Genomic DNA, 18,511 nt, shown 5'->3' on the forward strand with positions numbered 1-18,511 from the left:
AGTTTACAAAGAATTGTCGAAAAAATTGAAAAATGTTCGTAAGATAGGCATCAACAGTTTTGACCAAAATTTAACTTTTTAAAACAATGCAAATTTTTCCCCCGCTGCATAATTGCTTGCTTTGCATGTTTCGTGCAATTTTTATAATCACTTTATAAAAACTTCAGTAAATGCTTTAAAACAGTAAATAAAAATACCAACTTTTTTTAAGAGTGATCAAATCAGTATATATTAAAGGGTAGCTTACAAAATACATTAATATTAATATGTAGCAGTAGTATTCACAATTTGAATTACACAAAAAGTTTTTCTCTAACTCTCTGTTAACTTCATTTCTTTTCTTTTTTTTTTAACTTTACGACGACACATTACACGGATACGAGGTAAACTACTACTTCTTATTCACAAAATAGTATTTCATATACAAGCATAGCTCTACATTAAATTAATTATTTCCTGCAATACTTTTCGCTATTTTCGAATCGTTTTTCACGCTCATGAAGAGCATCTGACGATTGCTCTTCATCAATATGTCTCGTAATAGTTTTTTTTTAAATAATTTTATATGCAAAACCTTTTCTTAACTTTGTGAGAGCGCATACATATTTAATATAATTCATTGCCATGCTCATGTTCAATGCTTACGCTATTCATTTTACCCACGTATAATTAAATTTACGTCAACTTTTATCGTATTAGATCGAACGTGTGAAAAATTCACGCAGGTTCTTTGGACTGGTAATAGTTAAAGTTTTGTCTTATTTTCATTTTTGGCGAACAAGTTCAATCATTTATGCATTTATATGTTCCTGTTAATATTATCAACGAGGCGTAGATTTTAATTGCTGGTTACAAAGTAATATACCCCGAACAAAGTTTTTATTTGTTTAGGTTGTTTTATTAAGTATATCAGAGAAAAAAGAAGATAAAAATAAATAGATCTACATGTAACGCAATAATGACAAAAATGATTAAGGCTAGTGGAAAATATTCTAAGAAACAGAGGTTTCACTAGCTTTGTTTGTACTCTTCGAAAGTCGGCGAAGTGAATACATGTAACACGACTTTAAGCCGTCGTAAAATTTTTCTCACGTCTTAACATCGAGAAAAAGTCACGCTCAAATCAATCGCTCGGTATAAAATTTCGCTTGGACTTTTACTTTTTTTCAATTAACCATTTTTTTCAAACAGTATGAATAACTCTCTTGCTTACTGTGTCATTCTAATCAATTCATATACGGTCTGTATAATAATCTCGTTTCAATTTTTATCAAAACACTTAATCGTGCAAAATAATAATGTTACCTTTTTTCAATCACCTATTTTAATAGTCATAATTATTCACATTAAATATTACTCGATACTTCAGACATGCAATTATGCGTTAGATGTATAGGTGCCTGTATATGTATACATACTATTTTTCGTATTCATCGGGGTTTCTTCTCTACGAGATACCTAATAGTTATTTAATTAATGAACATTTCCTCTCACCGTTTCAGGTAATGCTACGATAAAATACAAGTAGACATTACCTGTTATTTCAGTTATCGTCGTCAAATGCGAATTCTGAATTTTCACAATCTACTGTGAGGGGTAGAATAAACAGATGAAAAAATTGATTCCACACAAGTAAAATGTGATAACAAATTGTTACAACAAAAGATTCTCATTCTGTACTCGATATAGTTAGAGCATTGACAACTATTGAATTTGATTTTTAGCTATACCTACGCACTGATATAAGGTTTCAAAAAATAATTACAAGTAAAACGACATTTCATTTTAAGGGAGTTTTATAATTTCACCTATTAAAAATTGTTCAAACACATATATACACTTTCATACGACATCCAATCCTCAATTATACTGGGATTCTGGTCAATGCTCTATGAAGTTATAAAAAAAACAAAGATTCAATAGAAAAACATCATTCGTATTCTTACATTTCCATTTGACAAATAATTCAACGTGCAAGTTAATGAACAAATAAAACTGAGCTCTCTTTTCTTTTTCTTTTTTTTTTTTTTTTGAGGAACAAAATAACATCTTTTACGCGGAATCAAATATGAAAAAAATGTTATCACAAGATTTGATTCGCCATTGCATTAATTCCGAGCTAACAGATACTTAAAGACACACAATGAGGATGAATAAAGATATTGCTGTTGTAATTCCGTGATGTTACGCGACGCATTGAATATATTTTACCCCCGCCTACCATCTTGAAGTCGATATATCTTTTACATCAAATGGCTGTTGTTGTCGCTTTATCCAAAATGAATTGGTTACTGATGAGGAAGATAATTGAGATGGTACAGTTGATTTCGTTGACGCACTCGAAGTTTTTCCCCGAATTTTAGTACCAGGTAAAAAGTTCACAGGCGATAAACGAGATTGTGGCGGAGGCGAAGACGAGGCCTACTTAGACGATTCATCCTTGATGTTTTCTTCGCGAGGCTTAGCACCTCCGAATATCGAGCTACGGGTTGCTGTTTCAGCTAACGCGTTTATGGGATCAGTCACTGATCTGGGTTGCAATTGCAGTCGTTTTCGACCAGTTGTATCTGAAAAATGATTAGACACAATTATGAAAAAGTCATTATAAAAAATGAATTATTGAACAATAGTGATATTTTTATGAACTTTAAATTTATTTTACCTGGGGGACCTTCCTTCATGTATGGCTCCTCTGGGTATTTCCTTTCTGCCGGCCTATCGTTGCCACCAGGCCTTCTGCCACTGCCGTACCTCGAACCTCCTTCAGGTCCACTGCGGTGGTTCCACTCACGGTTACCACCATCGCTATTGAACCCACCACCTCGAGGACCACCGTCATTATTGTAGCCGCCGCTGCGATCACCGTAATTACCACGGTTACCCCGATCGCCACCGTAACCACCGCCGCCACCTTGTCGTCCGCCACCCATTCCTCGATCATAACCTCCTGCAGAATGAATAATAATTAGTATTTATCAAGATATTATACACGATATTTTAAAAAATTATAAAAATAATTATATTCGCGATTGAATCAAAAATATCCAAATTTCTCAAGTTAAATTTTTTGTTACATTGAACAATTTTATCGAAATTTAAAACTAATTATTTAATTTATAGAGAAATACCAAAGCCAAAATAAAAGTTTTTCAATAAACTTTACCAAATTTTCTTTGAATATTTGGTGGAAAAACTTAGTTTGGGCTAATATCAAAAATAATATTATGGTAAACCATTCAACTCGAGTAAATTAATTTGAAATAGAAAGCACAAAATTGTAGTTTAACATTAACATATAAGCTACAGTATCTCTATAAATTAAAGTATAACCATGCAAAGCAATTCATGCAGACTAACTACTTGAAAATATACTACTTAAGTTCAACTAAAAACCAAAATAAAAGAATTACTTTTATGAAAGGAATACACTACTTGAATAAGAATGTTAAAAAAATTGAAGAACAAGAATGATCATTTGGTTTTTAGATATGAATAGTAGTATACTGCATACTCGAAGACATGAATGTGCTACCATAGTCATCTCCGTATCCCCTTGGGCCATCCCTACCCCTATTGAAACCATTACCAGGGCCACTGCCAGATCGTCCACCACCTCGTCTATCGAATCCACCTCCTCTATCATTTCTTTTGCCTTCGGCGACGTCAATTTTCAATACATTTCCTTCAACTTCGACGAAGCCATTCATCTTGACAGCATCTTCCAAGCTATTTATATCTTGGAACTCGACATAGCAGAATCCCTTGAACCTGAAAAATAAACGATTCAAAGTTACAACAGAAATATTACTTTTTAGATTTATATTTGCATTGAATATGAATTCTTTATTGCATACAGATAATTTTTTATAGATGATTATTAGTGTACAAAATTAATTGAGAATGGTAAGTTGAATAAATGTAATCATAATGTTTATCAATATATTTTAGATGTAAATATAAAATAAAAATCATAACAGATAATACCTGTCGGTCTCGCGATCCTTCACAAGCCTTATGCCTTTAACTTTTTGTGCGGAGAAGATTTTGTCAATATCACCTTGGACGATACCCATGGGTAGATTGCCGACGTAAGCCGTATATGGTGGCTCGGTAGGCATTGGACGACTGCTTCCGCGTCCACCGTAGTCTCTGTATCGTAGAAGAAATAACAACAAATTAGATAAAGTGCATAAAAAAAGTTATATGTCATTAATGTGCGAGAGGGAGAAAGAGCACGTGCGGCAACGTGTGTCCGCGGGTGCTTGGCTCATCGCAAAAAAATGCATGTGGGAGGAAGAGAATCTTGGGCTGACGCGCTATCGCCAAGTACAGGGGAAGCATTGTTTAGTTTGCTCGCATCGTATAGTTACGCATACAAGGGGCATTTAGACCAAATTGAGCGATAAAGGGAAATATTGGCTGTACACAGGTATAATAGGTGCAGCATGTGTATGAGACCGTATCAGGCCGACAAATTCAGTATCCGAGGTTAAGTTGCGCAGGTCGAATCTGAATCGCTAGGCGAGTCGAGGCTACATAATATATAGCAAGGCAGCAGCACAGCACAGCACAGAGCAAATTTGGACACAAGATGTAGAGCGTTGGTCAGAGATCGTGCCGCAAGAGTAATGAAATGCAATTATTTACTCACCTCATGTCATCGTAACGTCCTGCCATAATATCAAAACTATTGAATCAACAATTGAGAAAGTTATCAAGTCGATCGATCAGATCGGGCCAAGTATCCAGCAGGTAGGCTGAAAAGTAAATTCAATCTGTAGCGAGATTCGATAGAGAGCGCACTCAGGGTCGTGTAGCGAAAAAAGCTGTCCAAGTAGACGAGAGTATAGTCTTAGCGCCCGCCGCGATAGCTCGGGCCCAGCGCACTGACGAAAAAGAATGAGCGAGCGAGCGAGAGCCACACACTTACATATATGTGTAACCGTGTGAGTGTATGTACGTGTACGGTATTCAATGTAGTGATGCTAGATTCCAGCGCAGTGCTGCTAGTGCACGATTATAAAGGTATATGACATGTAATGGTAAAAGCCGAGCGCTGCGCCGTAGTCAACTTTGGAGTTTGCAACTTCGGAGCTCTGTCTCTGTCTCTGTCTCTCTCTCTCTCTCTCTCCGTTCAGCTTGACAAAATGTCGCACACGCGCGCGCGCACGCGTTTAGGGCAGCTCGCCGCGCCGAGGCGGCAAGAGAGAGCGCGCGCGCGCGGGCCCCAGACTCCGTAAATGTGTATTGTGCTGGTGTTCGCAGGATGCACGAGAAGAAACTACAGAGAGAGGAGCCAGTGACTCGTCCAATAACGAGCGCCAATATTAATTCCGAGTTCTCGAGTCGCTCCCTTTTGTAGCTACTGTTGGCTAGCCAATTTTATAGCTACTTGCAAATTTCAATACTTTTTAGACAACGACTACTTGAGTGATTAGATTTCTCCGATTTTGAAATTCATCGCAATTCAGTAAAGTCACCAGCTTTCAATATCAATTTCTAATCCGAAAGCTCTTTTTGCGGAAATTTTAAAGTCAGTTTGATAATTAATAAAGATTCGTTACCATTGAATAGACGAATTGTTACACTACGTAAAATATTCTTGTCGATTTGCACGAACACGAGTGCGTAACAAAAGAAAAGTCGCTATAGTGTCTCGCCGAAAAACAACGCGTAATACACCCATACATGCATTTACAGCGTACACACTAACACGAACTGATGTACGCCGCACGCAGACATCGTCAACTACATATAAATGTGTAGGTGCAGTGCAGGCTAGCAAGCGCATACGAACCGGCGGCAGTCCTATCATTGTGTACACAGTTAACGATATGTGTGTGCCAAGCACAAGCGGAGACTGTCGGTGGAGCGGGCTCTTCTCGCGTACACGTTCAATCGGGGTTTTTAGTTCTGCACAAGACGTCGAGTAGGCGCAATCGCACACGTTCGGAACAGCGTAAACGACGACTGACTTCCGAGTTCCGACCTCAAAAAGGCTCTCCTTTTGGCTCGCAGTCATACAGATAATTTGTGCTCGTCGACTAGTGCATCGCTGAGCTTTTTATAAATTCGTGAGTGGATGTTCGGGTTATAGTGCACAAGTGCGCGTCAATAATTCTTTCGACAAAAGTGCGAAATAAGCCAAGTAGTGCTCCGAACGTTACGCATCCATTACAACCAAAATAAACGAACGTTTTGTCGTGTCCGTGTGACAGCTGTCAAACTGCAGCGTTATTTCGATCATTTACAATTTTGCCGTAAAGCAGGTATGTCCGAGACCGTCCACAAAGTTTTTCTGGAAAAGTCGAGTTTCTGTCGAGCTATGTGTAGAATCATGGTATATAGCTAGGCCGCGTTGATATTTCGCAGTATAACGTCTGACGCGCGTTATGTAGTTACACACGTCGGCGCGATTGCTTACATACATTATACACCTATACGCGTACACGTACGAGCATTATAGTTATACCACTTAGTGCACTTTGCGTTGCATTATAAACAGGGCACTGGTGCGTGATATTTTTAAAAACAATAATTAATCATCACCGATTTATCAAGGACGTCTGCTGAGTGCGCTGAATTTTTTTCTTTCTTTATTACCGCGCCCGATTGCAAGTTATTTTTCAACAAACCATTTATTGATTATTATTGCATTTCATATTCGATAACTTAATTTTTTACGTGAATCATCAAAAGAACTTACAACCATAATTTCAATTTTAACATGTACACATTATGCTTTAAAATTTAGACTCTTAAATTCCAATATTTAAATTCTGAATAATAATTACGATTAATTATCCAAAAATTTTATTGCGTCTTTCTCGATTCTTTACAATCAAATATTTTAACAATTTTGAACCTTTTTCAAAAGATTCTGAATAACATTATTGATTAAATACATCGATCAAAACGATAATTTAGACCGTAAAAAATTGTAACCTATTAATATTAATTAGGTAACCTTATACTAAATTACTAAATTTGTATCTTGTTGCAGAGAATAAATATCAAAATGAATAAGAACGGACCACCACCCCCCTATGAAATGCCACCACCAAGTTATGCTCAATGCGTTGGTGGTGTTGCCCCTGCAAGTCCATTTACACCGGCAGAAACATGTAAGCAAATTAACTTTATACTTCTAACTTCTAGTATAAACTTGAAAATGATCTCATCGTGTAATTTTATCACAAACTGTTACAATTAGTGCATATTAATGACTTTGCATACATAGAAGTTAAACAATTTCAAGCTAATACCTTTTTTCTCAGTTTTTGAAACCAGCATTTATGCTGATCTGAATCCATATATTGCCTTAAATCTATGAGACAGTAAATTACTTTCCCAACTAATAACTGATGAATATTGATGGGGTTTATTTGGTTTTGTGTAGATGCTCCTGGACCTACAATTGTCACAACAATTGTTCCACTAGGCTCTGGTTCCACGCACACAATTTGTCCGCATTGTTATACTGAAATTGACACTCAGACAAAAACTGAGCCAGGAATGATAGCATATGTCACTGGATTTTTAATAGCTATATTAGGGTATGTAAATTAAAAACTTTACCACTTTAAATAATTTGAGGTCATTGACTATAAGTTGAAATTGTGAATATATCGCTATAAAATAGATGGAATATTTTATCAAAACTTACCAAGATAACTTATCAGTCTTTTTATCATCGATATTATTAAGACGTACAATGCTAAATATGTCGCAAAAAAAATCCGAGACGTCACGTGAAAAATATTTTCGCTCGCGGAAAAAGTCAACTTTCCGATGAAAGAACTGTTCGACTTTGCATGCGTCAAAAAGTGTTGCACATTAATTCCTTGTTGTTTCCCTTATATCGCGCAATTTCCTCTTCGGCTGCTGGATTGCAGCTCGTAAAGCTTGAATAATTAAATGACGCGAATGTAGCTGCAGCGAATACAGCTCGGACCGTCATCACTCACATAATAATTTCATTACTTCGTAAACACACTTCAATGAGTCATCGTTGCAAATAAAATGAAAAGAAAAAAGTGCGTCCAAGCAGTGCTCGCAGCTTGCATATTACTTCGCACGCTTAGATGTACGACGATTAATGAGAATTATTTTGGTGCTGTTATTTTTACAGATGTTGGGCTGGCTGCTGCTTAATCCCCTGCTGCATCGACGAGTGTATGGACATTCATCACACGTGTCCCAATTGTAAGGCATACCTCGGTCGCCATCGAAGATAAAGAACGCGAGATGCATAAAATTTCGCTGGAGCAGCGAAATGTTGATACATGCCTTTGTTGATGTTTTTTTTACCTAGTTTTGGAGAATGTGATGTATGTGGCCGCGATTGTGTTGTATAAAATATGGCACTCCTGCACGTTTTCTTCTATTTCGGTACGCTAAGATAACATTCCTACTATTGTTAATGAAAGGTCAAGTCATTCAATGCTTCTACTGTTCAAACAAATGCAGGGAAATAGTTCAAATGGGCTCTTGGAATCATTATTGTAAAATTTTTTAAACATTATTTTGAGTTCGTTAGTAACGATTGAGTTTGATACGGTTTTGCGTGGATGTCTATCCCTAATGCATGTTCAATGCAATGCTTGATGCATATCAAGGCACTAGGCTGATTGTAGATAAGACTCCATATAAATATCTGTCAACAATTGATTTCCTATCTTTGATTTACCATTGATCTCATTGTACCAAGAAAGGAAAATATAAATAGAAAATGGCTTGTTAATCGAATAACCAGTATAAATTAATGAAAATATAAGAACCCCCGTACAAAGATCCTTGCTAGTAGGCGTTTTACATGGTAATAATTCGTAATTTCATTTAGTAGCCTTTGAAATTTTCGCTGCAGCTGATCTTAAAATGCATAACATCAAACTTTGCAACGTCGATAGTAAAATTTACTTATTCCATTTGAACATTTGAAAAATGATTCCTCTCGACTCCTCTTTTAAATGCGAAAATACGACGAAGCTACCGTAATGACGGTGCTTAAGCTTCTAGCTCGTGGTGGTAAATGTGTTTAAACATCAATTGTCTATAAAAGCATGAATGATAATTAAAGAAATTGTTGTCTAAGGTTTTGGTCCGAAGTATATTTAGTTTTCCATTTTATTTGGAAATTTTCGATGGTTTTACTTGAAATTGTTTATTGTGTTGTTTAATGAAGTGTTCTTTTATTGGAATAGTTTTTATGACCTTGAAGTACAACCATGTCACTTTTAATACTTTACTTCAAATTTCTAGTACCTGTTCAAAGCTATAAACATAAAATAAAAAATGACACGAGAAAAAAATTGGATTTTCGATTTATTGATTTATTAATACTAATCTTGATAAATTAATAAATCAATTTCACTTCAGAAAAAAATTAAAATTATTGTATATTAAGGTGTTGCGTAGAGTTACCCGATCATAGAATAATTTTAAAAAACAAGAGAGGAATGAAAAGGACGATTCAATGTATTCACTCCGAGCGATAAATTGGGGTTGAAAAATAACCCGAAGAAATCTACATTAACGTATAGTTTCATAAAAAAGATCAAGAAAATCGCTAGTTTTGTCAAAAACTGAGTAATGGAATTGAAATTTATCTAATGAGAAATGACAAGAAAAAAAATGACAATGCGGTATTCCTTGGAGCTAGTAATCTCCAACATTTTTTCTTGTCTTTTTCATACTATCAAGTCATTCGGAGTTATTGACACTTATATAATAAGAACACTTTGAAAAAGTCATGCAAATAATTATTTAGAAAAATCACATAATTATATAATAAATTCAAGTAATAATCCAAGACGCACAAATTTTATTTGTTAATCATATTTGCTATTTATTTGTGAATTGATACAATTGCTATATTACTTCTACGTGCATTTTATGTATATGTTCTATGTAATTGTATTTTTAATTTGTTATTTTCTAATAATATATAATAGTTGTTTATTATAATGCCAAAGATACTGTTTTTGCACAATTTTTTCTGAGACATATATTGAGGAAAACTTGAGCGTTACGATTGCATATTATTTAACGAAAGTTATTTAAAAATTACAGCTGTATAAAAATTAATTTCAAGACACTTTAAACTTAATTTTCAATCATATCAACTTTTACGAAGCATAAAATGATAAAAATGAATAGAAACATATACTAAAGGATATCCTGTTTAGTTGAATGGCGCTAATCAGATGCTTTTGACGGTAAAAGCAAGTTTGGAATGTATTAAGATGCCTTAATTGAATTAGAAAATTAAATATTTTTAGGTATTCTAAAATTGTATCTTACTTTGAATTAATCTATTTCAAGTGCCTTAATTCAAATATTGTTTATGAATAAAAAAACAAAAAAACAATCATTTTCCTACATCATAGACAATTTTGACAGTTTTCGATGAAATTAATTAAATAATAGTACCGCACAGTGCACGCTTATTGGCACTTGGAGTGCAAACTTAAAAAGTGTCACCTTTTTTAAATATTTGTCACGCACAGACATTTTACATGGAATTGTTAGCTTTATGTCTTTATGCCAATGACATATGATAAATTTTGTAAGCTACTTTTTAATATTATAATTATTATTCAAAGTTGAATTACGCAATCAATGGTTCAATCACGCTATAAAAATGTTTAATCGTAAAAATAATCTCCTCATGTACTTCAGAATTTATGTTACATCGATTGTAATTTTATATGAATTGTTAATAAATAATCAAATACGAACGAAGAAAATGAAGGCAAAGTTTTTTCATAGCATTATCAACTAGTAGAATTGTTTTATTGTTAAGTCAAGTTTCGATTAACTTATGCTTCACCACGAAAATGAATATTACAACGCAAGAATGAAAAGAAAATTTCATCGGCGCTGAATCAATCGCTTTTATACATCAGTCATCAACTATTCTGTATTATGAATAACTTATTCGAGGCAGGGTTCTCATTAGAGTATTTATATACATAAATAAAAACAAATTTAGGCGTCGATTGTGTGTTTATAGTAAGAACTTTACACCACTTTATTTCATAGACATACACTTCTTATATCTAAATATGAGTTTAGTACACACGGTTAAATGTACTCGATTCTAAAATAAAAAATCTTTTTTTATTTTCATCATTCGTATGAAAATGGTCTCATTGGCGTATCATTTCTGAAGGAAGTCGCACGTCAAAAAAATTCGTAAAGTTAAAACAAATGTGTTTTGCGTTACAATATACGCAGTTGCCTTATTGTCTTGATAAGAATTGCGTCGATAATGAGTTTTTATAAAAAATAAATTATAAACTTGTATTTACATATATACAGGTAATAAACATGTATTGTTGAAAGGTTAAATAAAATGTCGTACCAGTAAGCTTAAAAATGTAACGTAAGCTTATAAATTGAATCGAAAGCGAGGTAAAAAGGAGCCGCTCAGCATTCCATCACGTGTTCGAGGACATAAAAAATTGGTCCCAGATAGGGGTGTAGGCACGATTAGCGAAGCCAGGCGAAATGGGTGGCGGCAGCCAGTCGTTTCGCTTCTGACTCGTCCAGGGCGCGCAAGCGATATCGGGCACGATCGACGACGAGTCGTCCTTGAACTTGGGGCGCGCAGCTTTTCGGCTGGCGGCCGGCCTGCTCTGGGCCCGAGTCGTTTCTCCCGCGTCGGCGTCGAATTTGCCGGCGGTCGCGTACGGTGTGTAGGTCTCCTCGAGGAAGCTCGTCTTGGGGGCCGCCGCCTCGTAGGTCTTGGGCAGCACGGGCTCGATCCGAGGCTCGTCGCTTTTCAGCAGCTCCCTCCTGGCCTCGTAGATCTTGAAGACGTCGCGCTCGTAGCCCTTGATGACGACGGAAAAGGTGTCCTGCTTGGGCTTCTCCCGGATGCTGATGAACACGTCGTACTTCTCCATGAGGTCGTTGGCGTTATCGACGTAGTGCGTGTTCAGGGTCTTTTCCGGCACGTCGAACAGCAAGATGATCGGAAGGGAGCCGATCAGCTTTTCCCGCGCTAAGTAAACTTTGTGTACCGGTCCTTTTATAACGAGCTCGTTGGGCCTTGGATAGGGCTTTTTGTTGTTGTTTTTGCCGCTGCTGTTCGGGCCATTCGTATCGGACGAATTCGACGTGTCGAGCTGGCTATTGCGACGCTGCTGCTGCTGGCCACCGTTGCGTCGCTGATTATTTTGCTGCTGCTGCTGCTGCTGCTGCTTGGAAGTTTTGTCGGGCTTCCAGCAGAGAATGTCGGTGCCGGTGCGGGCCATGATGGCCTCGAGATTGCGATTGTTCTTGCCGTAGATGATGCTGCGGTACTCGGGCGAGACGTTGATGCAGGCGTGGACGTCGACCTGGCCGGCGGGCCTGCCGCAGATGTGGTGAATGAGCAGGGTGACGGCCTCGCGCAGCTCGTCCATGCCGCTCTCGTAGCCCTTGACGTGGACGCTGGTGCGGCTGGCCCCGGCCCGCAGCACCGACTTGAGCGTCACCTTGACCGGGTACTTGAGCTGGATCTCGGCTATGTACGGGTCGTCCGGCTGGTGGAACTTGTCCTCCTCGAACATGAAGGTCATCGGCGTCATGGACCTGATGCGGGCGCGCGCCCGCTCGACGTTCCGCAGCTCGCCGATCATGGCCACGCGGTTGCTCTTCTTCGCCTGGCTGCACTTGCGGTTGCAGTCCGGGAAGTGGATCTTGCACTCGGTCTCCTTCATCAGCTGCGAGACCGTCTCGCCCTTCGTGCCGATTATGTCCGAGTGGTCGGTGTAGTCCATCTCGAGCTTCATGGTCACGAGGCACTTCTGGCGGGGATCGAGCAGCTTGTAGATGGCCTCCTTGGCCCGGCGTATGTTGCCGGCCAGGCCCTGCACCGTGACGAAGGGCAGCTTCTTCGTCTTGGCGTTGGCCTTGAGGCTCGGCGGCCACGTGATCACCGTGTTGCTCTCCTGCATTATGTTGTAGAAGAAGTTTTGCGCCGACTGGAGGCCCGTGGCGGCGAGCAGCCGCTCCATGAGGCGCCGATCGACGCGCACGCACTCCTCCTGCAGCCTCTCCGGCTCCATCAGGCCCAGATGGGTGGCCACGTCGCGTATGTGCTCCATCTTCGACAAGCTCTTCTTTTTCGTCTCGACGACCGATGCCGAGCTCGACGCGAACGTCCACTTGGACTGGACCGGACTGAAGCTCCGGTCGGACAGGTCCAGAGCCGACATGGCTGAGCTTATGAAATCGTTGGCCATTTTCCTCGCACTTTCTCAAGCCAAGCTCCTTTTCTTGGCTTTTGTTTTCTTACAATTATGATCTTATAATTATGTCAACAGATTGATGTATACAAGTATACGTCGGATCATAACTGAAACCTCGATTCTGCTCGCACGATTATCAACTTTCAATTTCGCCGTTCCAATTCGATTGAGTAGGGATAATAACGATCGTTCCAACTCCCTTACCTATCACCTATGACAGCTCATTTCATTATAGAACCTATACTTGTTCTAATTTACACAATTCGGAATGATAATCGAGAAAAAATGTATCGCAACGAATGCCATACCTTCCGTTTTGAGATTTGTGAAAAACCCCATTTTTTCGTTAAAAATCCTTTACACCAAGGAGCGCTGTACAACCTCGTACTATATTATACTTTACGAGCACTGATAAAATATGTTTTAATAATTTTTTTAAATCAATAGGAGATTGCAAAGCTCGGATAAAATCCATATTTTTCCTTCCATTTTCACGAAAGAATTTATAACAAAGAATGATAAAAAAGAGATCTAGACCAGAGGTTTACATATCTTGATTACCGTGCTTATTATCCGCTTTTAAAGTAATAAGTGAAAAATCACTGACTTATCGGTTTTTAAAGCCATTAACTGAAAATTATTTACTTCTCATTCTTTTTATATTACCGAAAACTTGATTAAACGGCAACATATTTACACTAATATTCATATTTCTAATCTAACTCAAAAGAATTTGGTTGGCTTAGATCTATTGTAATTCAAAAATAATAGTAGATATGATAGGTTCAATGTTGCTAAATCATAGCGCAAAATATTTCTCATGCTGTTTCAAACGAAGAACAACACAATTTTTGGGTCATTACTCATATATATGTGTTATGGCCTGTGGGACTTTTTTACGACCTCATATTTTAATACATCTTATTATAAATAGAATAAATGGGTAAAAATGTTTTGAAATATTTGTGAAAATAAACCAAGATACGCTAATCGAATGTAATTTTTCACCATATAAAAATTTTGATATTTTTATACTTAGCGCCAAATAAGTATGTCCAGATGGCATGAAAAGCGCCACCCCAACAGCTGATTTTGATGAATAATTGTAATGACATATTTGTTTACCCAAATAAAAACGATGTACAGTACGCAGATTACTCGTATCTCTAATTTTTAAACTTACAAATTAATGATACATAGTCCGTGTTGAATAATTTTTCAATTCTTGTTTCTAACGATCGGAAAATTAATCCTGAGCTTTTTTGAAGAGTAAGTTTATGATTTGCCAAATTTTATCTAATCTATATTAGTAAAATTTGAATTATTTGATGTGATTTTTTTATTTGTACTCTGAAAGGACTATTTCTGTAAAAATTATGAAACAATTTGTCAGGAAAAAATGGAAATAAGTATTATTACTTTTAATTTCTGAGGAAATATGGACTATTGAAAATGTGGCTGCGACCTACTACGTATTGTCATCGCTTTCTATCAAAGAAAGTACAGCTTTTGTCCAGCAGTTCTAATGTCTTTATTAAAGCAAATTCCTTTTCTATCAATAATGATACATTTCCAACAAATGCTGATGTTGTTGTGTGTGGAGGAGGTGTTATGGGTGCTGCCGTTGCTTATCACCTAGCTTTAGCAGGGTGGGGCGATAGAACAATTCTTATTGAGAGCAGCAGGTAAATCATAAAGATTATCCACTTTAATCGTAAAATTATTTTTTAATGCTTCATTGAAATAATTTTGGATGTACAGATTTGGTGGAGGAACAACTTGGCATGCATCAGGCCTTATAGGAGCATTTAAGCCTTCGACAGCACAAATTAAATTAGCTCAAGACAGTATTGCATTATATAAAGAGTTAGAAAAGAAAGGATTACCTACAGGTTGGAAACAATGCGGTAGTTTATCATTAGCAAGAACTGGGGATCGTATGACTGTTTTTAGAAGAATGAAAGCTTTATCAATGTGATTATAAAATTTTTGTGTTAAAATTGTTTACAATTATCAACTGAGATCTAACATCCATTATTTTTCAGATCACATAATATAGAGTGCCATTTAGTAACTCCAGATGAAGCTAAAGAATTATGTCCTATGCTCAAAGTAGATGATTTATATGGAGGTTTATGGATTCCTGGAGATGGCGTGGGAGACCCCTATCAAATATGTTTGACTCTTTTGGAAGAAGCAGTTCGATTGGGTTATTTAATAAGCATTATATTACCTAATTTGAATGAATTTATATTTAATTCATTGAAAAAAAAATAATGATTTTAGGAGTGAGAACATATGAAAACTGCAGATTGTTACGTGTAAAAAGTTCAAATGAAAAGATTTCATCTGTTGAAACGTCTAGAGGTTCTATTGACTGCAAATATTTTATAAATTGTACAGGATTTTGGGCTCGCAGCGTTGGAAAGTTAAGTGAGCCTTATGTTAAAGTTAGTAAAAATTTAAAAAAAAAATAAGAACATTTTCCTTGCCTACAGATATTTATATCTAAAAATACTGTTTAAGGTACCTCTTCATCCAGTGGAGCATTATTATCTTCACACAAAAGTTATTCCTGGTTTAGATCCAATGACACCAGTGGTTCGAGATCTAGATGGATACGTATATTTTAGAGAAAACGCCGGACGAATCTTAGCAGGTGGCTTCGAACCTGTTGCAAAACCAGTTTTTGAAGATGGGCTTATACCAGGTACGATGATCTAAATAATTGACTCCAATTTCTGGATTTTCTATTAAAGCGTTAACGTAAAATACAGAAAATCCAAACGATCGTTACTTACCACCGGACTGGGATCATTTTCATGGACTTTTCGAGCAGATGCTTCATCGTATGCCAGCTTTGCGCAATGCAACTTTGGAAAGGTTGTGCAACGGTCCCGAATCTTTTTCACCTGATTGCAAGTGGATTGTTGGCGAGGCACCGGAGATACGAAATTACTTTGTTGCCGCTGGCATGAAAACGGTATGAATGATAAATTAAATACTTCTGTTTTATGATGCTTGACCGAATCAAGTAAAAGACGCGAAAAATATAAACTTAACTCGGCAGATTGGGATATCGGCGGCCGGTGGAGTGGGCCGTGCTACCGCAGAATTGATAACCCGTGGAATTGCTTCGTTGGACCTGTACGAACTCGATGTGACTCGTTTCTTGGGATTGCACAACAATCGAAAATTTTTACGCGACCGCGTACGAGAGGTACCTGGTATGCATTACGCTTTGCAGTATCCTCATCATGAATTCAAAACTGGCCGTAACTTGCGAATGTCGCCGATCTATCCAAAATTACGAGAAGCCGGTGCCGTCTTCGGCCAAGTGATGGGCTACGAGAGGCCTACTTGGTTTCAATCTAGCAACGAATTCGAAATGGATTCACTGGATTCATCGAAAAAGTACAAAATAGCTTACACTAATACGTTTATGAAGCCACCGTGGTTTGGTCATGTGGAAAAAGAATATGCCGCTTGTCGGGAAACCATCGGTTTGAGTGACTATTCGTCCTTCACGAAAATCGATTTATGGGTAATTAATTCCATCGATACATCATTACTCTGATAACAATGATTTTTCACAATGATGGATCACCCTACTTTTAACGTTTTCAGTCTAACGGTCTAGAAGTCGTAGACTTTTTGCAGTACTTGTGCTCGAACGACGTCGACGTGCCAGTAGGAAGCATCATACACACGGGCATGCAAAATTATCGAGGTGGCTATGAAAACGATTGCAGTTTAGCCCGGATTACTCACAATCAGTAAACCAAAATTTATACACTTGTTTTTTAATTAAGTACGGCGTTGATTTCATTTTATTTGCATTTTATTGAACATTAAAATTTGACAGTTACTTCATGATTGCACCAACTATTCAACAAACGCGTTGCAAGTACTGGCTCAAACGTCATCTGCCTGCGGACGGCTCTGTTGCTGTATCTGATGTAACATCGGCTTACACAGCCATATGCATTATGGGACCAGGAACAAGGCAGCTACTGTCCGAACTCACCGATACCGATTTGAATCCTAAAAATTTTCCATTTTTCACATTCAAGGTTCGTAGTTATTTTCCATGATTTTTTTGTTTTTTACTGCGCCAACGAAAATTAATGTTTTATCAGGAGCTCGATGTGGGCTTAGCCAACGGAATCAGGACTATGAACTTGACGCACACAGGAGAACTCGGTTACGTATTGTACATCCCAAATGAGGTATAAAACACACTTTGTCATGTATTTAATAAAATTGTGAGAAAAATAAACTTAATGTTTGGTAATTTTTTCAGTTTGCTCTTCATGTATATACTCGGTTGATAGAAGTTGGTGAAAAGTACAAGTTGAGGCATGCTGGTTACTATGCCACGAGAGCTTTGAGAGTCGAAAAGTTTTATGCTTTTTGGGGACAAGATTTGGATACTTTTACAACTCCTTTAGAATGTGGTCGTGCTTGGAGAGTGAAATTTGATGTGAGTGTGATACCAGTATAGGATAACGTCACGAACATATTCTAAGATTCATTTTATTATTTCAGAAAGGAGTAAACTTTATTGGAAGAGATGCGCTATTGAAACAAAGAGATACAGGTGTAACTCGACAATATGTTCAACTACTTCTGAATGATCATGATCCAGATATTGATGCCTGGTGTTGGGGTGGAGAGCCTATCTACAGAAATGGGCAGTACTGTGGCATGACTACTACAACGGGTTATGGCTTTACCTTTAAAAAACAGGTCAATAATAAGTATTAAATGAAAAAAAAATTATAAAACAATTTTGAAAGTATCTTGTTCTACAGGTGTGCTTAGGTTTTGTGCAAAACTTAGATTCCAAAGGCGTCGCTCGAACTGTTACGAATCAATACGTCCTTTCTGGCGATTACGAGGTCGACATCGCTGGTATTAAATATCATGCTAAATGTCATTTACACAGTCCAAATTTACCAACCAAGTTCCCTGACCAGGAGCGAGATTCTTATCACGCGACTCGAGGTCAATTACAGTCAACATAATTGAGTTACGATCGTAAAAATCGAATATTTTTATACTTTACTGACTGATGATTGTTGTTTGTTTCGATTCACGCATTTATAAAATATTCTAACAAAATGAATTGTTTGATCATTTACACCCTGTATTAATATAACTTGTAAGGTTAGTTATATTCAATGTAAATAACAATTATTGAATGTAGTACTTTTGTCAATGTGGACTTTTTTTGTGTAAATATATGTTTTAAATTTTTTAACGGACTGCAT

At 37.2% G+C, this 18,511-nt stretch overlaps 4 protein-coding genes across 9 annotated transcripts; 2 read left to right on the top strand and 2 right to left on the bottom strand.

Moving 5' to 3' along the window:
• Positions 1 to 1,519: 1,519 nt before the first annotated feature.
• On the bottom strand, positions 1,520 to 5,089 carry LOC106648934 (eukaryotic translation initiation factor 4H-like). 4 transcript variants are annotated; one of them, XM_014366112.2, is made up of 6 exons: positions 4,931 to 5,089; positions 4,652 to 4,757; positions 3,985 to 4,149; positions 3,512 to 3,768; positions 2,663 to 2,947; positions 1,520 to 2,567 (listed from the first exon to the last, which is right to left on the bottom strand). In XM_014366112.2, the coding sequence occupies exons 2-6, from the start codon at positions 4,675 to 4,677 to the stop codon at positions 2,422 to 2,424; spliced, it is 879 nt and encodes a 292-aa protein (XP_014221598.1). In that variant the 5' UTR covers positions 4,678 to 4,757; positions 4,931 to 5,089; the 3' UTR covers positions 1,520 to 2,421. The 4 variants fall into 4 exon arrangements, with proteins under 4 accessions (XP_014221598.1, XP_014221600.1, XP_014221599.1 ...); XM_014366114.2 differs by lacking the exon at positions 4,931 to 5,089 and having other exon boundaries at positions 3,587 to 3,768; positions 4,652 to 4,923; XM_014366113.2 differs by lacking the exon at positions 4,931 to 5,089 and having other exon boundaries at positions 3,533 to 3,768; positions 4,652 to 4,923.
• Positions 5,090 to 5,564: 475 nt separating this feature from the next.
• Positions 5,565 to 10,748, top strand: LOC106648935 (cell death-inducing p53-target protein 1). Of its 2 annotated transcripts, none has more exons than XM_014366115.2 (4): positions 5,565 to 6,269; positions 7,004 to 7,124; positions 7,400 to 7,556; positions 8,132 to 10,748. In XM_014366115.2, the coding sequence occupies exons 2-4, from the start codon at positions 7,019 to 7,021 to the stop codon at positions 8,235 to 8,237; spliced, it is 369 nt and encodes a 122-aa protein (XP_014221601.1). In that variant the 5' UTR covers positions 5,565 to 6,269; positions 7,004 to 7,018; the 3' UTR covers positions 8,238 to 10,748. The 2 variants fall into 2 exon arrangements, with proteins under 2 accessions (XP_014221601.1, XP_014221602.1); XM_014366116.2 differs by lacking the exon at positions 5,565 to 6,269 and adding an exon at positions 6,338 to 6,512.
• Positions 10,749 to 11,441: 693 nt separating this feature from the next.
• On the bottom strand, positions 11,442 to 13,232 carry LOC106648696 (protein bicaudal C-like). Its single transcript, XM_014365773.1, has one exon. It carries the CDS (start codon positions 13,230 to 13,232, stop codon positions 11,442 to 11,444), a length of 1,791 nt encoding a protein of 596 aa, XP_014221259.1.
• A 1,141-nt stretch (positions 13,233 to 14,373) lies between these two features.
• LOC106648951 (pyruvate dehydrogenase phosphatase regulatory subunit, mitochondrial) lies at positions 14,374 to 18,511 on the top strand. Of its 2 annotated transcripts, none has more exons than XM_014366160.2 (14): positions 14,374 to 14,507; positions 14,596 to 14,923; positions 15,000 to 15,212; positions 15,284 to 15,447; positions 15,525 to 15,688; positions 15,765 to 15,948; positions 16,016 to 16,221; positions 16,309 to 16,782; positions 16,866 to 17,014; positions 17,104 to 17,311; positions 17,378 to 17,467; positions 17,542 to 17,721; positions 17,787 to 17,987; positions 18,053 to 18,511. In XM_014366160.2, the coding sequence occupies exons 2-14, from the start codon at positions 14,691 to 14,693 to the stop codon at positions 18,263 to 18,265; spliced, it is 2,679 nt and encodes an 892-aa protein (XP_014221646.1). In that variant the 5' UTR covers positions 14,374 to 14,507; positions 14,596 to 14,690; the 3' UTR covers positions 18,266 to 18,511. The 2 variants fall into 2 exon arrangements, with proteins under 2 accessions (XP_014221646.1, XP_014221648.1); XM_014366162.2 differs by having other exon boundaries at positions 14,672 to 14,923.

This window comes from Trichogramma pretiosum, unplaced genomic scaffold, assembly GCF_000599845.2.
Source record: "Trichogramma pretiosum strain Unisexual culture from Peru unplaced genomic scaffold, Tpre_2.0 scaffold33, whole genome shotgun sequence".
Lineage (NCBI taxonomy): Eukaryota > Metazoa > Arthropoda > Insecta > Hymenoptera > Trichogrammatidae > Trichogramma > Trichogramma pretiosum.

What these genes read in the sequence shown, in the direction of transcription:
- LOC106648934 (XM_014366112.2), bottom strand. Translation starts at nt 4,677, where the DNA reads ATGGCAGGACGTTACGATGACATGAG. An exon ending in GGACGTTACGATGACATGAG is followed by an intron (nt 4,150 to 4,651) that starts GTGAGTAAATAA and finishes TCTACGATACAG; the next exon opens with AGACTACGGTGGACGCGGAA. An exon ending in AAGGATCGCGAGACCGACAG is followed by an intron (nt 3,769 to 3,984) that starts GTATTATCTGTT and finishes TTTATTTTTCAG; the next exon opens with GTTCAAGGGATTCTGCTATG.
- LOC106648935 (XM_014366115.2), top strand. Translation starts at nt 7,019, where the DNA reads ATGAATAAGAACGGACCACCACCCCCCTATGAAATGCCACCACCAAGT. An exon ending in ATTTACACCGGCAGAAACAT is followed by an intron (nt 7,125 to 7,399) that starts GTAAGCAAATTA and finishes GGTTTTGTGTAG; the next exon opens with ATGCTCCTGGACCTACAATT. An exon ending in TTTTTAATAGCTATATTAGG is followed by an intron (nt 7,557 to 8,131) that starts GTATGTAAATTA and finishes TTATTTTTACAG; the next exon opens with ATGTTGGGCTGGCTGCTGCT.
- LOC106648696 (XM_014365773.1), bottom strand. Translation starts at nt 13,232, where the DNA reads ATGGCCAACGATTTCATAAGCTCAGCCATGTCGGCTCTGGACCTGTCC.
- LOC106648951 (XM_014366160.2), top strand. Translation starts at nt 14,691, where the DNA reads ATGTGGCTGCGACCTACTACGTATTGTCATCGCTTTCTATCAAAGAAA. An exon ending in GGAAGAAGCAGTTCGATTGG is followed by an intron (nt 15,448 to 15,524) that starts GTTATTTAATAA and finishes TAATGATTTTAG; the next exon opens with GAGTGAGAACATATGAAAAC. An exon ending in TATTGTACATCCCAAATGAG is followed by an intron (nt 17,468 to 17,541) that starts GTATAAAACACA and finishes TAATTTTTTCAG; the next exon opens with TTTGCTCTTCATGTATATAC.